The sequence below is a fragment of the Aulonocara stuartgranti genome, assembly GCF_965226115.1.
Source record: "Aulonocara stuartgranti genome assembly, chromosome: 1".
Classification (NCBI taxonomy): domain Eukaryota; kingdom Metazoa; phylum Chordata; class Actinopteri; order Cichliformes; family Cichlidae; genus Aulonocara; species Aulonocara stuartgranti.
Genome location: NC_138939.1, coordinates 22239644 through 22259309, shown reverse-complemented (window position 1 = coordinate 22259309; position 19666 = coordinate 22239644). Strand labels below are relative to the sequence as shown.

Below are 19666 nucleotides of genomic sequence, written 5' to 3'. Positions count from 1 at the left end.
TCCTCTTTCTCTCTTCTCATCAGACAGGAGCTGCTGTGCCTTTTATAGCTGGAGAGCAGAAGCGGTGCTGCAGTGAACCTGGCTGAACTTCACTCTGCTTCTCAGTAAATACCTGCAGTACAGCAGCTCAGCAAGGGACGGCCAAAGTTAAGCCTCATTGCAGGTCTATCAAATAACCATTCAGCAGGGTGATAAGATTTTCTTCCCCTCAAAAACCTAAATACAGACTGTCAGATCACTATTTCTGTGTAGTGTGTGGGCCACACCCGTTAACACTCGCGTGCTTTACAAATCTGTTACTGAAACTAAGCCATTACGTCTTGCTTTACATCCACGTGACAGCCCCACTGTTTGCTGCAGAATGAGACAATAAATTGAAAACATGTCAAATCTCATGCTGCAATTCTCTCAGCTCAATCTAGTGTGTGTGTTTGTGTCTCGGTGTGTGTGTGTCTGTGTGTGATTTCCCGGTAAATACCTCATGAACAACAATTCAAGCTTTTCCTTTCATTGTTGCTCTGGCATACAATGCAAATGCAACTTCAAGCAGCACTTTGTTGCTACCCAGTCCAATTTGTTTGTTAAGATAAATGGATTACAGTGCGCCTGTGCCAAGCCAGTGTGGCCTCCAAATCATTACGCAGATACAAAGTGCCGAGTGTTTTTCCAAAATTTCATACCACAATCCATGCAGGCTGATAATAAAATAAAGCAACTTGTAGAAAAGTAAAAAAAATAGGGAAAAGAGCAAGTAAGAAAAAAAATCACAGAAGCGTGTCAAATAACTTTCACCTTGGCTGCAGCTGTATGTGATTTTTATCACCCACTTACACACTAAGGCGCACTAGGTTACAGCTTGGTGCATGAAATCTGCTGACATGGTATAAGAGTTTTCCAAGCTCCTTTGTTACGGGAGATAAAAGAAACTCAAAAATATGTTAAGGGAGTGAGAATAGGTACAGAAAAAATACATAAATTCAAAGAAAACATGCACGAGTCTGTAAAATGGAAACTTTCGGTGATCTTTTATAACAGTGGAGCTGCAGAGAGAAAGTGCTTAAAAAGGGAAAACTCTGAGTTAACAGTGCATTAGTGCAGTGAACTACTGAAAATCCTCACATTACATACACATTGGGAACCGTGAATGGCCTTAATATTTGCCACTGCAAGCCCTAAAACCACTGTTGACTAGTCCAGGAATTCTGGAAGCAATTCCCGCAAACAGTTTGATAAAGTTGTCAAGTATGGCCGATGTTTACCTGTGCTCAAGGTCACAGAATGAATGTGTCACAATATTTTGCACGCTTAGCTTCCTCAGCCCACATAATTTGTTACCATGACAAGAGGACATTCACCTTTCCTTCAGCCAGAGTTCTTCCAGAAGGTGCTTGTCAGCTGGAGGTTACACCGCAAACCATTATGTCAATGTAGTAAATTCCTCTTTTAAGGCTTTACCGGGTCTAAATTACAAAAATAAAACAGCCAAACAGTGGCACTGGTGTCAGAGACGTGCTATTAGTTCAATTTTAGCCTCGCAGAAAAATACAGCAATTATCCCATACTGTTTCTGCATATCACCACAGACCACAGGGTTAAGGGGTGTAATAAAAGGAGCAGTTAAACTGTCCGCCATCAATTCCAATAAAGGCTCACCTCAGGCTATAATAACAGTCCAGAAACAAAATGTGTACTGTGCAAAGTTTATTTTCTTTATCATCATAAATCACAACACAAATAGAAATACATTCAAATCAAGAAGAATTAGGATAATGAGACTTTTTCCTTTGCTCGTGCATTATTCTACCAAGCTGGATATGAAACAATACAACAGCTATATTATTACAATATATCTGTAATTCATCCTAACAATTTTAGGTGAAGCAGGGCAGAACATCATATGTCAACATATGAGTCTGCAGTCAGCAGGCATCAACACACAGCTGGTTACTTTCCTGGTGACCTTCTCCATCCTGAAGTCAGCTTCACTTTATGTTTTTTTCAGAAATGTATTGTTTTCTGTATTGAAACCTAACAGCTGAGAATTGTTACATGTGGCCATAAAAGGTCTGCGTTTGCTTTGAATATATAATGTATCTGAACCGCTCCATTGCCTGTCTAAACAGGAGCATGACTTCAACACTGTGCAGCCAGCGTCACTACTTTGACTTTGCACTTTTATGCCAGAACCAGTGTGTTTCTATTCAGCCAAATTAAAGAAAAATGCAGTACTCTCCGAACATTTTCAGCGTGCCAATAACCGTTGGCTACAGATCAGAAGTGATGCCAAGCGAAGGATGTCTTGCTCTCCAAAAGGCAGTGACTTTGCGCGCGTGCAAATGTCAGCGTGTCAACATATGTCGGAGGCCACGCATGTGTTGAATCTCCGTCTTAATAAATAGGCAGCTTTGGAGACAAGACCTCCAAATCTGCCCCACTTAAACTGAGAGTCAGGATTATATCTTGGTAAGTCCAACAGCTGCAGCTCAAGTTACTGTGTTGACAGCGGGCAGCAGGCACCAAAATGCCATTTGACACATACTCTAAGTGGCATGTAATTGATTTTCAAGGAAGAGTGAAGACTTACAAGGCTAACAGAGGGGGCAACTGCACATTTCAGGCTGTGTGAACACAACTAACCTCTGTTAGAAAGAAGATTTACTTTGCTGCTATCCAACAGTCGCTCATGTAAACCTGAAACTCAATACCGATGCTTTAGAAAACATAAAAACAAGTCAGTAAGTCAGTATTTTTAAAACAAAGAAGTAAATAAAGGCTTTTAAGGACCAGGTTTTAGGCATTTAGTGTCATTTCACTGTTTGTCTCTATGTGCTTATGTATTTGTGTATAAGACACAGTTGAAAGGAATGGATCCACTCACTCCATCTAACTGTTTAACTTTTCTGGCTGACCAAAAGAAAAGAAATTCTATATGCTGCCATGCAAGTTACACCACTTTTTGTAATGGCAACAGGGAACTTACAACCCTGAACACAAACATGTTTGTATTCAGGGTTGTTTTTTCTCAAGAACATGTTGCATCCATATAAAGTTACCTTACAAAGATACAGTATCTAGAAAAAGGAGCAAGCTGCTATGAGAGCATCTGTTCTGAAATTGTCACTTTTAATCACAGGAACAGATACAGAGTTAGAGAAACATCAGTATTTGATAATTACTTTCTTTCTGAGCAACGTGAAACTGCCATAACTGATAAGAGACTAGTTCATTTTCTCACAGAACAATAAGTCTTTAACATTTGCTTTGTCTGACTAACCATGACCCCCCCCCCCCTCCAAATCTTTAGTTCATTATCACATACAACAAAAAAAATATCAAACTAGCCAATCACGTGTCAACATCTGAATGCATTTAGACATGTACACAGTGTCAAGACGACCTGCTGAAGTTCAAAGCGAGCAAGATGATTTAAGTTATTTTGAATGTGGTTGTTGGTGCCAGATGGGCTGTTATGAACATTTCAGAAGTATTTCAGAAATTGCTGGGAAAATCCAAACCAGCCATCTCTAGGATTTACAGAGAATTGTCTAAAAAAGCGAAAATATCCAGCAAGTGGCAATCCTCTGGGCAAAAAATGCTTTGTTTATGCCAGAGGTCAGAGGGGAATGTTCCAGACTGCTTTGAGCTGATAGGAAGGCAACAGTAACTCAAATATCCACTAGTTACAACCAGGGTGTGCAGAAGAGCATCAGTGAATGCACAAGTCAAATCTTGAAGACGATGGGCTGGAACAACAGAAGACCACACCAGGTGCCACTTTTATCAGCTAAGGGCAGAAAGCTGAGGGTGTAATCCACACAGGCTCGCCAAAATAAGGCAGAAAAAGAGTCGAAAAATGTTGCGTGGTCTGATGAGGGTTGATTTCTGCTGTGACGTTTAGATGGAAGGGTCAGAATTTGGCATAAACAACATGAAAGCATGGATCCCTAACAGGAGATTCACATCATGGATGTGCAGCTAACAAATCGCCAGCAACTGTGTGATGCTTCCATCTGTCATGTCAATATGGAAGAAAATTCAGCGACTTTTTGAGTCAATACCATGAAGAGTTACTGTAAGACAAGCTCTGAAGCCAAAAGCAGGTCTGACCTCATACTAGGAGGTGTGATCACTACTTTCCAGCTAATTATGTCAGTAAAGTATTTGTACATTTTTACAGAGTATCATAACTGAGAAAAAGTCTTCCTTTATTATGCTGACAGGACAAAATCATGAGGAGATCCCATGTTCTAGAGGAAGGAAACTGATAAAGGAAAGGCGAGACACTGAAAGGAGAGAAAAAATAATTTGTTAGGAGGACTATGAAGTGAAAAAGAGCAGAGGAAAGCTAAAACAGGAAAAAGTAACAGGAAAAGAAAGAAATTAAAAGTGAAGACTAAGTTTATTGCAGAAAGAGGGAAAGTAGTAAGAGCTGATGAGTAGAGAACAGTAGGTGGGGTAACACAAACAAAGATTGGGCCAAGCTACACAACAGTGCGAAAAAAAAAATGAAGATGAATGAGGAAATGTCTCAAGTCCAGTGAGCTCGGCAATGGCCTGAATAAAGGGCGTGTAGCTCACCCCCAGTCGGTGACTCTTCCCATGGTACTGCCTGTTACTGTTACATTCCAGCAGTATGAAGCTGCTCACACTGGGCAAAGAAGCGGCAACAGCAGGAGCTTCCAGAGAAACAGGCACAGGCAGGAGAGGCTGAGATGTGCCTGTCGGACAAAAGCGGCTGTAATTCAGTAAAAAAAAAACCCCATTGAATTAACTTCAAAAGCAAAATAAGTGGTTAGTTGCTGCGCGGTAAATGTGATTTAATGGTTCACTGATAACGAGGTAAATGCGTTTCTCCTTGTGACTGGCAGATAATACCGAGGGGAACATCAAATCTGAGTTCCATTTGCAAAAAATAACGTTTGTGCTCCTTTTTTTAGCGTCGATTAAGCGTTTCGAATGTGATACGGTAGATTAGGAGAATGAGAAGCGAATTGAGCAGCTTGCTGTGTATTCGCTCTCCTTATCGACACAAATCACTTCAGCGAGAGTCTCAGCAGAGACAAAGGGCATTCAGCTGGACTTGAAAATGACTAAATATAGTCTGTGTGTGTTTGATAAGTGTTCTGACCTGTGATGACCAAAATCTCTCTGAACTCAACTGAATCATGCCCCTCCACTGCCACTTAACCCTTCCCATCCTAAGCTTATGACATCATACCGCTCCTCCAGTGAAAGGACCATGCTACAAGAAGACACGATGGTCCAACGGAGGACGGAGAGCGGTGGAGGATGGGTACCAAAGCTAGCACGCCAGCCAGAGAGGCGGATGGAGACACGGCAGCCACAGGGGCCGCTTCTAGCCTGGTGGTGATGAGATGCGATGGGACCCGACCCTGCAGAAGCCCCAGCCAGTGTGTTAGCTGACTAATCCTCTAGCCGTCCAGTGCCAGGATCCAGACTCATCAGCTTTGGTGTTCCCTTGTCAGACTCATTTTTATAACGTCCCACTGGTCAATTCTAACCTCTAATGCCCAACACAACAGCCCCTAATGCCAAGTGATTATGGAGTGCTGTTTTAGCACATTTGTTGCCTGAAAAGAAAGAAAGAGCCACAAGGCAATGGCCCTGGCTCTCTGTTTAGAGGACGAGCCTGATGAACTCAGCACAAAGGGGGCTGACCAAAAAAAGCTGTTCTAAGCCACCTTTCTGATGGTGGACACTGTGGGGCCTGAGCTGGGTCAGGACTGAGTTGGGTGGCGGGCAGGGATTTACAATATCCTATCCTCCAGTATATAGCCAGTTCCTGTGAGCTCATTGAACGCACACATCCGGATCCACCGGGCAAACAGAGCATTTGCATATATTTGATTTTAAAGTCTGTAGTGACACGTGGATGGATGCCAACCTGGAAAGCGGATATGTACATTTTTGTAAACAACAGGAGTGTAACAGCAAACTTAGTGGTTCTGAACCATTTGACGCGTCCTGCAATCCATATGACACCTGTGGAAACTGTCATAGTCTAAGAGGTGAAAGTGTGCAAGCTCAACCTGGAGCATTCTGGTTTTTCCCTCAAATATCGCCCCTTCAGAAGCAGAAAAATGTTCACACACAATTTTATTAATCCTTTACAATGAAAATAAAGCTCTGATTATAATTTAGTGAATTTTGTAACTAATTAGCAGTGGCCCACAATTCTAAAACTGAGCTATTGAAGCATACTAGTGGCATGAGCTGGGAATACATTAGCCCTCATAAAAATGTGCACGCCAGCTATTTTTTCCCTGATCACCAACTGTAGGTGAATGAATCTGTTAGTGAATCTGAATCATTTCTAAATCGATAGGCTTGTGCTTTTCAATCTGCATACTGCCAGGCCCACATTTCTCCATTTTTAGAGCATTTACCACAAGCTTGAGGGGTGAAAGTGGAGAAGCTGTGGTACAAGAGAAGCCTGGCAGCTAAAAGCAAAAAAGCATGATAACTTTACAGCTGAAGAACGCGAAACAATCCAAATGTCCGAGGAGGAAGCCACAAAATGAACACATTTCCAAAGTGTTACAATAACTGCATTTGGGTTGCAGTACAGTGAATGTCCTGGCACACACACTGTGACATCATAAATGATGCCAAAGCTTTTATTGGACTAGGAAAAACACATATTTTTGAGTTTTACTTAATTTTGTTTATGCTGATGTGTTGTAAAACTGGAAAATAATGAACCTATTCTTATTCTTGTTTTTATTATTATTGGGGGGGTGTTTAACTGTTTTAAGATTCTCTGAAGCACTTCTAAATTTTTTCACATAACATCCCAGATTTGTGCGTGACTCATTCGTTGGCGTGGTCTAAGCACAGATTTGTGTGAATGAAGCCCATTGTTTCTAATGTTGTATGACCACACAAAATGAACTTGCCCTTTTTTTAAGAGTCACATGAGAGAATTTTGGAATATAATACGTTTTTTTTGTGCCACATTCTAAAATAGAAGAAAGAAATTTTTTAAAAATGGCGGCGTGAGTACATTGTTGTTGCGTTTGCTGCACCGCCAACAGGGAATGTAGGCTTGCGTAGAGTTGTTATCTGCCTCTGTTTGCTTACAGCTCTTTATCACCTGGGGCCTCCCTCAGCTGAACTAGTGCCACTGGCCTAACCATGTGACATGTACAGTAAACAGCATATGGAAGCAGCACTGCCAGGATAACAACACCAGGGATCACTGAGTTAAAAAAAAAAAAATACACCTACAAAACACCACAGCCTCACTTTACCGAGCAGACAAGCCAGCTGAGTTTTGCTTTCATAGATCTGACAGGTTTTACAAATCTGAAAGATAGTATTATAATTACCTGCCTATTACACATTATATTAAGTCTTGAGCCAACCCCATTTCATTATATTGCACCAGGAAAATGAGAAACAGGTGGCACAATTTATTGAAATAGGTGCAAATAAACAGCAATTCTACCACTCTTGAAAGTCAATATTTGCTATGACCACCTTCTACACAGCATGAGCTTTCTTAGGCAAACTTTCTTGTAAATCCTTTAAGCAGTCTTCAGGAATAGTTCTCCAGGCTTCTTGAAGGACATTCAAAGCTTCTCTTTGTGCTCTATTGTGGGTTTTTTCTAACCAGGTATGCTTTTACTGTATTAATACAGTGTGTTTGGGATCATTGTCATCGTCAAACAAATACTGTATAGTGGATCAAAATGTGACCAAACATTTTTGAGTTCATAATTCCATGAATTTTGAAAAGATCCCAAACACCCCTGGCTAAAATGCAGCCTGAACCTGGGATGCCATCCCTCACCATTTCTGATGAGGCTTCAGTGAACAGCATATGGATCAACTGAGGGTCCAGATGCATCTTAAGGACATGACTTTCAGATACTGTTTATCTGTTGTACATAGCTTTTTTTTTAGGGCTGCCACTTCTTCTAATCTCCACTTGTCCACACTGCACAACAAGCTAAGTGGAGGCTTTATAAACACCCCCCCCCCCAAAAAAAAAAGAAAAAAAAATCATGGTTCAGTACAAGAATTGCTTGGAAAAATGCAACCAATGTCCAAAGGAAACTTTGAAGGACCTTCAGAAACCCTGGAGAACTTTGCAATAAACCTCAGATGAAGGATTTAAAAACTAGTCTAATAGGTGCTACGTGTGTGTGTGTGTGTGTGTGTGTGTGTGTGTGTGTGTGTGTGAGGGAACATTATGCAGACCACAGCTACAAGGCTGTGATTAGTTCTGTTGTCATGCTGTTAGTCAGTGTGTAATGTGCAGGGGCAGCAGTCCTGTGGGAAGGTCAGATTGCATGACACATTACAGGACAACAGGATTTTCTACCAGAAAGCATCTGGATCACAGCAGTTAACCTTTGCTTAGATATATAAATGTTAAACTGTAAAAACAGCTTGACTTTTTAAATACTTAAAGGAAACATCTCTTCCATTCAGCTTTATTCATCAAATGAATTTAACTTGAATTTAATGTAACTCTGATTTGTTGCATGGTAAGCCTAGTCTTAAATCTATAATAGTAGAACTAGTAAAAGGATGAAAACAATCATTTTTAATAGGTAGACTATTCAACATTATGCATGCCTAAGATTGAGTGGATTTCACACAGAAATCCATTCACTGAAAGCTCACACTGACACAGTGAACAGTTTAAAGGACTGAACTGCCTGTAAGGAAAATGTGATAAATAGTTCATTTATCTCACATGACAAAGGAGAAAATCTGAAGAGCAGCTAAAGCTCAATATGAAACCATCACTGTAAACATTACTAACTTTTTTTTTTTTACGTCCCATGGAGAAATGTGCCCTCTGCATTTACACATAAACTATAGGAGCAGAACCCAGGTTTCAACTCCTCTGCAGAGACCAGAAGGGAATTGTTACACTGTAATATTACACCAAATATGCATGGATTTGGGGTAAAGGGAATCTAGAGTATTTATAGGAAACCAAGGCAAGATGTTTGAAACAAGATCTTCTCGTTCTGTGTTCCAAACAAACCGACGCCTCCTCGCTGGTCAAAAACAAAAAAACCAAAACATTTTAATATTACATCCATAAATTTTCTTGCTGTGCTCCATCGTCATATCTGCTCTCGCTTTGTTATGAACCTCTCAGAAAACACTTTGGTTTAATCCGGAATTTCTGATGTCACTGTCATTAATGTTCAAAAGCTCTGTATTTTTTTTATTTCTTTCTCTTCATTTCTAATTTACGACCATCACCAAAGCCCACAACAGAGACACAAGAGCTGAAAGATGACTGAAATCAGTCAGAGCACAAAATACCAACAAAATAACACTCCCATTAAAACTATACTGCACGCCTTTTTGTATTTCTTGTTCAAAATATAGTGTTAAACAAGAAAATATCCTTATGTTGCGTAGCACTGAAACATTTACCTTCAAAATTGCACTCTGATCCTCTTTCTCCAGAAGACCAAACGCTTGAATTAATCATACGGATATTCAAACACTCACATGCAAAACATGATGCCTCTGCCTAACCTCCCAAAATATGGCATTTGATTTTAATCTGTCCTCGTCGTACCATATCAATTTGTTTCTCACGTTCACTCACCACACACATGTGCATATGTCTGCACACGCTCTGACTCCAGCTACGGTTAACCCAGAGGGATGCTTTTGCCCGCGTATGTGCCCCTCCGTATGCACGTGCAGTTTGCGAGCCAGTGCATTTGCCTGCGTGAGTGAATGTGGGGTGATCCTCAACAGCGCACGCTGTGGACTGAGAGCAGAGCCAACCTGGTGTGACATCTATGAAAGCCGTGAGATAATCTACATGACACTGCCACTGATAGGACTGGAGATATTGATTTAAAAAGCCGCAGCTCTAAAATTAGATTCCTATGTGTTCTGATTGGGCCAGAGGCCCGCACCTCTGTGGTAATATGAGCCTATGGGCAGAGCTGTGTGTAGTGCACAAAGCTTTGATGCTGGGAACTCCTACGACTCCAGCGGTCCTGACTGAAATCAGTCTAACAACGCTGAGGCCCTCAAGCCTGACCTCCTGTTCCCTTCCTCCCTCCATCATCTCTCCCTGTGATAACAGAGAAATTCCTGAGCTCGTTCCCTGCCTCGCCGCAGGCCTCTCCCTTAATTCCAGTGGAGTGTGTGGAATGTTGGACTGGAGAGTCGAGCAGCGAGGCAGCCAGAGGCGAACAGACGAGAGGAAATGAACAACATTAATAAACTCAGGTCTGTTATGGCTCCTGGTGTTAGAAGCACCTGGATGTCCACGGCAGGGTGGACCAGCATAAAAGCATGCACACAAACACACAGAGGCACAGAGAACATCTGCTACATGAAATGCAAATCTGGAGCAAACCAATGCATATGTAGCTACGTTGGTGGATTAACTATGTAAGTGAATCAGAGGGCTGGATTACAGGAAACTGTATGATCCTTTAAAGCATGCAGACCCAACAGATCAGGTCAATAAAATGCTGAAGAACGTCCACTTCTCAGATCCTTAACCTGAGTCAGTCAAACAGAAAAATCAGCAAAATGAGCAAATTCCAGAAAAGTCAGAGGCTGGTGTGTTAGAGTCTGGCCAATTTTTACACGGTGAAGGTGTGTGTGCGTGCGAGCGAATGAGAAAACAAGAAAACAACAGACAGACGCAGAGCAGGGAGAAAAACCCAACTGCTACAGGCCAGGTGAAAAGAGCATGTGGACTAATAAAATAGAGTCGAAAGTGAAAAAAGATCAAAGGCAAAAGAGAAAGACATTTGGCAAATGTTATTGTCTAAAAAAAGGGAGAGAGAGGGAGCTCTCTGTTTTGGATGTTAAAGTCAGAGACAGGAAAGAAAAAAAAGATGAAGGGCAAAACATCTCAGGAGGAGTGATATACAGCCGCGAAGAGGAGTCCAAGTCAGAGCATAAATCTCCTCCATGCTTGTGGAAATCAATTCTCTTCATTGGTTGCTCCTTTATTTATGGATCACCATTAGGGACAAACCATCAGCGGCTATGATGACTAAGTTGCCGTTGCAGGAAGGTGGAGCTCGTCCAGTCGATGGGGGGGGATGAGGGGTCACCAATACATCCATCTGCCTCCACCGGAGAATCAAATGAGCAACAACATTTCATGTTGCACGCTAAATTTGTAACCGGTGCAGGCTGTTAGTCATCAGACTGGGACGATTACTGATCAAAATTTCTTCACAGCTTAAAACTCTTGTCGAGTTTCTCTTTATCTTCAAGAGCACGTCCTTTTGACTTGCTACTGACGGGAGGGGGTGTCAAAGGTAAGCGATGTTCCCCCTTCCGAGCAGGTTTGCTCGTGCCAAAGCCTGTGACTGTAAAAGTGCCCATATGCATGAAAGCAAATCTGGCTCCAACTCCGACTGACAAGAACGTAGCTCGTCACAGAAGAAGACACAATCAAAAGCGACAACATCGCAGGGTGTGACGCTAACTGTGACTGCGCCAAACAAACAGAGGGGTTTGTGGTGCTGTGACCTTTTCTAGCACCCGTGCAACACCTCTCCACCTCCGCCCAGTTTGTCACCATCACACCCTCCCTACCTGTCATTCCTGTCCACCTGCTCGGTGTCTCGTATGCCTGTCAGTCTGCCAGCCTCCACCGGGACTAAGGAGGATAGCAAGCTTTATTAAAAGAAAACAAGCAGACGATATAACAAAGGATACAGGGATGTGAGCACAGCTAATCCACTGGCAACATCACTGAGGCTCAGAGGGAGCGTCCACTGAACAGGAGCCAGAGATATATATACTGTTGGAGGGCGCCTCTTTAAACACTGCTCCTCTGACCATGCGGAGTTTCTGAAACTGTGCACAGTCCAGCTGAACTTCAAGGCTACCAGTGGCACCAGGCACACTGCATTCAATGTTCAAAAGAAAGCTAGAGAATACTCCATGGCAGGCTTCAAGTGAAGGCGCTGACCCATGGATGATAAAATCCTTGTCAGCTGACTGATCAGTCATCCCTTCCTGCTCTCCCTTCTGCCCCCTCTCTTATTTTTAATAAAATATCTCCAGCTAAGGCTCGACACCACCTCATAAATGTGACCAGCCTTGCCAGGGAGTTCACGTCGCCCCTTACAGTTTCATGAACGAGAACAAGAACAGAACATCGGAACTTTTATATTTCACTGTTCACACATTCTTCCTCTTCAGTGCAGATGTAATGCTGATTATATTCATGCTAAAGCCAGATTCTGAGTTCATTTTTCAAATACTACTAGATAGCATGTTTAGCAAGAAGCATGTGGTTAATCTGCAGATGAATCTGTGCCCGTGCCCCTCTGTTTCTCCGTTGGTACACAGATCTCTCTCTCTCTGCTTGGCAGCGCGATCCCCAGTAGGTTTTTCTGATATGTCGATTTCAGTTAATCAAGTTTTCTGGCATCTGCTTCGAAGGCTAACCCATGAAGTCACAGAGGGATGCACAATAGCTACAGGCCTGAGGTTTATTGCAAATTAAATATACAGGGTGGGCCATTTATATGGATACACCATAATAAAATGGGAATCGTTTGTGAAAAGTCCTGTTTGTGGCACATTAGTATATGTGAGGGGGCAAACTCCTCAAGATGGGTGGTGACCATGGTGGCCATCTTGGATATAACTTTTGTTTTTTCAATAGGAAGAGGGCCATGTGACACATCAAACTTATTGGTAATGTCACAAGAAAAACAATGGTGTGCTCGGTTTCAACGTAACGTTATTCTTTCATGAGTTATTTACAAGTTTTTGACCACTTATAAAATGTGTTCAGTGTGCTGCCCATTGTGTTGGATTGTCAATGCAACCCTCTTCTCCCACTCTTCACACACTGATAGCAACACCGCAGGAGAAATGCCAGCACAGGCATCCAGTATCCGTAGTTTCAGGTGCTGCACATCTCGTATCTTCACACCATAGACTCACACCAGATGACCCCAAAGATAAAAGTCTAAGGGGGTCAGATCGGGAGACCTTTCAACTGGCCCACGACGACCAATCCACTTTCCAGGAAACAGTTCATCTAGGAATGCTCGGACCTGGCACCCATAATGTGGTGGTGCACCATCTTGCTGGAAAAACTCAGGGAACGTGCCAGCTTCAGTGCATAAAGAGGGAAACACATCATCATGTAGCAATTTCAAATTTCCACTGGCCTTGAGGTTTCCATTGATGAAGAATGGACCCATAGCCATTGACATGTCAACTTTAATATCACCAACCATTCCCATGTTGTTATGGTGTATCCATATAAATGGCCCACCCTGTACATATTTATCCAATGTAATATTAGTGCGGTTGAATTTGGAGATAGTAGAAATTCACTATCTCTCATTATGTCTGTTCATATGTCAGTAAAGCAGGCTGTTCGATTCTAATTGTCTTTAGACTAACATGAAAGCTGATGACTTGCTTTTCTGACGTCTTGATCTTTGTTTTTCAATTCATCACAAACTGAATTTCAAAAATATGGTAGAGATATAATTATCTATGTAAGAGTTAAAACTGGTGTGCAGCATATGACATACATCCACTTATGGGTATATTATGCTGTCCTTTAAAATGGAGACCACTGCTGAGCAGGTCAGTAGTCCCCTCAGCAGCAGGGTTAAGGTGGTTCGTAGTGAAACCCTGCCCTCTGCAGGATTAAAGCCCTCACTGTTTTCCAGACGTGTTGATTTGGGGGGCCTTTTTAATTCTTTTGGTGCAGCAAAAACACTTTTAGTGGCCACACAGGTGAATTACAGAACAGTAATGTCGGAGAAGGAGTAACTTGTTACAGCCCACACTAAACAAGTCACTTATGACAACAGGAGGAAGGAGAGGATGCCACCCTACAGTCTCTATATTTTTAAAATAAGATTAATCAAATAGAAACAAAGTGCTAAAAACAAAAATTTAAGTGTTACCACATCTTAATTGTAAAAAAAAAAAATCACTTATCCAAGAGTTGGAGGGGGGCTGGATCCTGGAGAAAAGGTGGGGAACAGCCCGGAAGGGTTGCCAGTCTATTCCTTTCAGTTTACTTAATCGCACATCTTCTACGTGGAAAAAATGAAAAAAACAAAAACAAAAATGTAAACAACATGTCATACTAGACATGACTTTTAACCCCAAAGGCCACCAAGGTCACTCTGCATCCCCGTGCTGCACCAGTCAGTCAGCAAACAACGCTGATTCATCTTCCTCAAATAAACAGACGTGCACACAGACACACACACACAGGCATATTCATATCCCGGTGAGGTGCCTAACAACAATACCACCATAAAGACTAGTTGCTTGCTCTTCACCTAAACCTTTAATTAAGTCTTAAACTTAAAAACTTAAATTCCAAAAAAGCTGAGTACGTACAAAGTGACTGTTTAAAGATCTTCACAGCCCCACAAACTCAGTATCATAAGAACTTTCACCTGTACCTGTTTTAATTTTTAGGAAAGCAGCAGAAGACTCTCTGCATGGCTTTTATAACCCCACCTAAAGTGGAGACAGTTATGCAAGCCCACAAAAGGTCATGCCTTAAGGACAAGCATCTTAGATAGGGATGAAATCAAACGCTCGCCAGTGATGGAGTTAGATTGTATATTAGTGAGGAGCTTAAATATAGAAGAAGACCAGAATCATTCACAAAATGCAAGCATTAAACATATAAACATCAGACCTAAAATAGGTGGTCAGCTTGTGAAAACAGGCGCTATCACGGTTACTCAGCAGCCGCAGAGGCCATCTCTGCCCTGTTTAATGGACTTGAGCGGAGGGGGCCATCAAAACTGTGAGCAGAGTACATCCCTCAGCAGGTAGCATCCTGAAATAGCATCCTTGATCCTAATGGTGCACAGCACAGCCCCCGGCTTCTGACGAATCCATCCTGAGAGCCCCTTTGTCCCCAAGCAAACAGTCGTCCTGAGGCACACGGATACAGTGACAAGCAGAAAGACACACACATAGTATCTCCTTCCATCCATCAGATCTGATTAACCCGTTCATTTCTCCTTGTTTTTCCCGTCCTCTGTTTGTTCGACTCAGTCGATTTAGTCTGCAGACAGATGCCACAGAGCCAGGGTGCAGGCTGCCATCGTGACTTCCCCCTGGAGGTGTCTCACTTGACAAAGTTTCACATTTCTGGTGGTCGATTTAGTTGAGAGGGAAAATAAAAGTCAAACGTGTAATGAGAGCCCCTGAAGGTGCCTGCACGGTAGGAAAGGTTAGAGAGATCTTTCGGTGTACAGCAGCATCAGAGAGGCTGACATTGCTGAAAGAGCGTAACATAGAAAGATGATAAAAAGGGACAAACGACACGCGATCATCTTCGCTTTAACTAATATTACAGCACACATCAGATAAGCCAGGGGTTTATGAAGATAATAAATACTCATATTTCAAGATTTGCAATCTGCATAAAATGCCTAGACAATACAATTGGTTTGCAAATACAGTCTTGTTTTTTTTGTTTCAATCAAGTTTTAGGTAAACCAACAAAAAAAAAAAAGTCAAAAAAGAAGTCAAAAATATCTGTGGAAGAATATGTAGTACCCAGCAAATCGCGCTGTGTACGTCCTATCGGAGATTTTAAACACTTTTTTTTTTTTATCAGACCATTCTAAGTTGAGCAGGCCTCGTTACAGTTTCACGTTGCATCTTCACGTAAGCGTGTGTGTGTGGAGTGGCTACACTGATCCAGTCGGAGGATATTTCTGACAGCTGGGCTCATTTTTAAATTGGAGTGTGACTGCATTTCAGGAGATGTGTCCTTAGTGTTTTATTTTCTTCATGTCTCAGGTATTTCAGTAAAAAACTGGGCTGTGTGTGGTGAGGGTGCAGTGCAGGGCCCAGGAAGGAGAGACCATATTGTGCACAGTAGAAAACAGTACAAGCAAACTATGAACCGTGCACTTCCAAGGTGAGAAGTAAAGAGTTGGCAAATGTTAAAACTTAATACTGTTTTGGCTGTTCAGCTGATATCCGTCTACTTAGTAATAAGTAATTTGCCATTTTTTGGGCCACACGCTGACCATAATTTAGAAACAGTAGGCATGTGTAAATTGTGTGTACAAGAATAACATGTCACTGCTAGGTGTGTACAGAATATTTTCACGGTGCCATCCCACTGATGCTGGAGAATTAGGTTTACTTTTTAGTTTTTCTTTAATATGAAATTTAATGTCCAAACTTTGTTTGTTTTTGTTTTTTTCTTTGTTTGTTTTTTGTTTTTTAACTGTGGAAGCATTGTGGAAAGTTGCATCTTTTCTAACTTCCTCTTTGGAGATAATTGCATCGGTTTCTTCAGACTTTCAGGATTTCTTGCCCTAGAGGTGGAGGCTTCTCCACTGCAACATCACCCCCACCCCCCATTACACCACTTTACCTGGAGGTAAAGAGTCATCGTGCATTATGGAGGGTGGCTAGTCCCACCATAACGGGTGCACCATTCATCTTCTAGCAGTGATGCTATTGGTTATTTATGATACCACAGGGGCACGACATGATAATCAGACTATGGACCATTGTTCCCAGAGTTATGGCTTTCATCTGTTTTCTTGGATCAACATTGCCCTCTGAGTTCCGATTGACTTGATCGGACTTCTGGTCGGTTGATCCTGCAACTTCCTTGAAGCACTTGTCTGTTTTTCCCACTTCCATGCCTTCGAGTGTCTGCATCTTTTTCTGCCAGCTTCAAATTGAATTGAATTTTCTCTGCGTATTTTATCAAGGGAACTGTTTTATTTGTGAGTGATTCGACTGCATTAACAGGAGTAGCCTGTGCATAAAGTAGCTTTTTGGCTTTTCAAATATCTTACAGCACATAACATAATGCTACAATCAGTTCTTCTTTTCCTTTGGATCTCTCTAAAAACATAGAACAGACTGAAGACCATCACATTAGTCATATCAAATCAATGAAATATTTGAAGCTCTTAACACTCATGAACAACATCATATACGAAGCCTCGACATCAGATGGTAAATATGAATTTTTATGTTCGCCATTACTGTGTGAGCGTTTCCTTCTTCTACACACACAAACAGAAAAATAAATCTGAGAAGCTAAACATAATATAATATTTCCTCTTTACATAAACAAACAAACAAAAAAAACTGTCCGCTGACATTGTGTAAACCTACACGCATTATCACCCTAACCTCCCACCCAGGGCACAGTAATTGTGTTACCATGGAAACAGCGGAGCTGCTGAGACTCCATCCCATCTAATTAGACGCGGCTGCTGCTGCTGCTGCTGTGGACACGTGGATGAATGTTGAAGTCATACATTAACCCGATCTTCTCTTTTCATAATCCGACACGTTTCATGCAGGACCCGTTGTTTACTTCCAGCGGACACATCACCAACCCAAACATTTAAAAAAACAAAAAACAAACAAACAATGGGGAATCTGTCGTGCCATTTGGCTTAATTTACCCGGGGCTTCAAGGTGTTGCTTTTAAGAATAATAAATTATTCAGAAGATGACATTTCAGCGCTACTAAAACAGCCCAGAGACTCAAACAAGGATAGATGTGAAAGCAAGATCTAAAGTTACACGAAAACACCAGCGCTACCGAAGGTCACTGAGGAAATGCTGCCACTCACTGAGGCTGTTAAATAACAAGCATGTGAATTAGGACAAAATTAAAGCTTACCTATCACAAGCACCACGAGTAGTTTGCTGTCCAAAAACATCTCACATGGATGCCACTGTGATGTCAGCCAGTCAGACCTGATCAATAAAATTAATTCTTCTGAGCCATTAAGTAGCACAGTACAGTGCTCGCTGGTGTTATTTATTTAATATTGACAGTTGCCCAGGTGAAGGTGGGCAAACATTTGTATTAATATGCTGTAAACAAAGACCATGAAGGCGAGAACAACAGGTCCTCTTTAACTAGCTATAGCACATCTAATCAATACTGTGAGGCAGAGCGGTGATGGGGTTGTGCTTGAGGTCGCGTGAGAAAAACAACACCAGTACAGCTACACGTTAAGTCAGACATCCCGTCAGTCTCATCGCCTTTAATTTTCCCCTCCTTTCTTACCTCATTCTATCTACTCATCCCCTACTTTCTGTTCTCCTCCATCTTTTTCTGCCCCCATTAGAGAAACGCTGACCTGCAGACTCCCTAATGCGACCAATCAATATTGCACGGAGGACAGCAGACTGCCAGACGTACCAACACGAACGCTATCTTCAACGAATGAGGCCGGGAATTCCTTTAGCTACATCACCACTGATGTCCCATCCAACTGACCCTGCAAACTGAGAGGGATTGATTAAACCAGTTTAATGCGAATGGTTCCAAATGACCCTGTGTTAAATATAAATCTTTCTCACTTTCATGCTGTGGCTGGCATAGATCATAGCTTCATCTATCTATAGAACCATCATTGATCCTGCACGCCCTTCCTGCCTTACATTACTAATGCACAGCGGCCGCAGCACGAGCTAACACAAGAGGCAAAAAGCATGTCATTATGCAGAGGGCTTTGTGTCTTTAAAAAGCTAATGAATCACTGGAATCAAAACGAAAGCCATAGGGAGCATGAAAGCTACAGCCTATAGATGTGCTGCTGCTTAATGCAAATAATGAGGAGTGATAATGCTTCACTGAATGTCCCATTTGCCAATCAAGATCTCTTTATTCAAGTAAAAGGAGCACAAGCAAGAATCCTGGTAAGTGACAAAAGAAAAAGTATTAATCGTACAGCATTATTTGTCTTATCAGTTTTATTTATATACTTCAATATAATCAGTGTTGAGAAGGTTACTTTTAAAATGTATTCCACTACAGATTAAAGAATGCAAAATGGTCCAAAATGTAATTTGTAATGTATTCTGTTAAGTTACTCAATGTGAGTAACATATTCTGAATACTTTGGATTACTTGATATATTGTCATGCATTTTACAACTACATGAATGTACTGATCTGTTACTATTACTAAAGGCTATTTGTCACCAAGCTAACATTGTTAGCTGGTGTTAGCTGAGGTTGGTTCATAGACCACAGACTGTTAGACTTGATGCATTAACAACCTGCTAGCTGCAAATAATCACGTGCAGTTCTGAAAGCAATGCCAACTACATTTTTAAATCTTAATCTAAAATGAGTAAGATTAGGGTGGACATCACAACTGCACATGATTTTGTTTGTAGCTAGCAGGTTGTAATGTAGCCTTCATTAATAGTAATAAATCACACAGCAATAGATACTTTACTGGCACATTACCCAGGTAGCTACCACAAGTGCTGAAACTGGTCCGTTGGGTTATTGTCTCCCAGGAAACACTTCCCTTGTGCTTTTGGAAATCTGTTTTCTTCTATTTCCGTTTTTCCTATTTTCATTGTGTATTGTGTGCTTTTGCAGCGTTTTTCTTAATGTTGGTGTTTTCTTAAGTTGCAGTCCGTTTGGCCTCTCAGGGCCACCGTACATACATGCAATTTGTTGCGCAACAAAATTAAATAAAATTAAATTCCCCATTATGTTTAACTTTCTCGTGTTTCATTTTATTCTTCATGACAAGAAAATAATAATAATGTGCCAAAACACATCTGACTTCATGTTGCCAGTTTTTGGTTTACACTATCATACATTCCATACCTGCTTTTGGATTTATGTGCCAGTGTCAACATGAAATGCGTTTGTGCTTCCACTTGAGGCG

At 41.6% G+C, this 19666-nt stretch overlaps 1 protein-coding gene across 7 annotated transcripts in view; it reads right to left on the bottom strand.

Moving 5' to 3' along the window:
• tjp1a (tight junction protein 1a) overlaps positions 1–19666 on the bottom strand; it is a 104113-nt gene that overhangs the window by 54674 nt on the left and 29773 nt on the right. The window contains exon 1 of one of the 7 annotated variants that reach the window (XM_082528312.1): positions 9602–9643. The exons of the other annotated variants lie outside the window; for them this stretch is intronic. Coding sequence (XP_082384438.1) covers positions 9602–9616 — 15 coding nt within the window. The 5' untranslated portion in view covers positions 9617–9643. Of the gene's footprint in view, positions 1–9601; positions 9644–19666 lie in introns of those variants that run through there. 7 annotated transcript variants of the gene reach the window in all.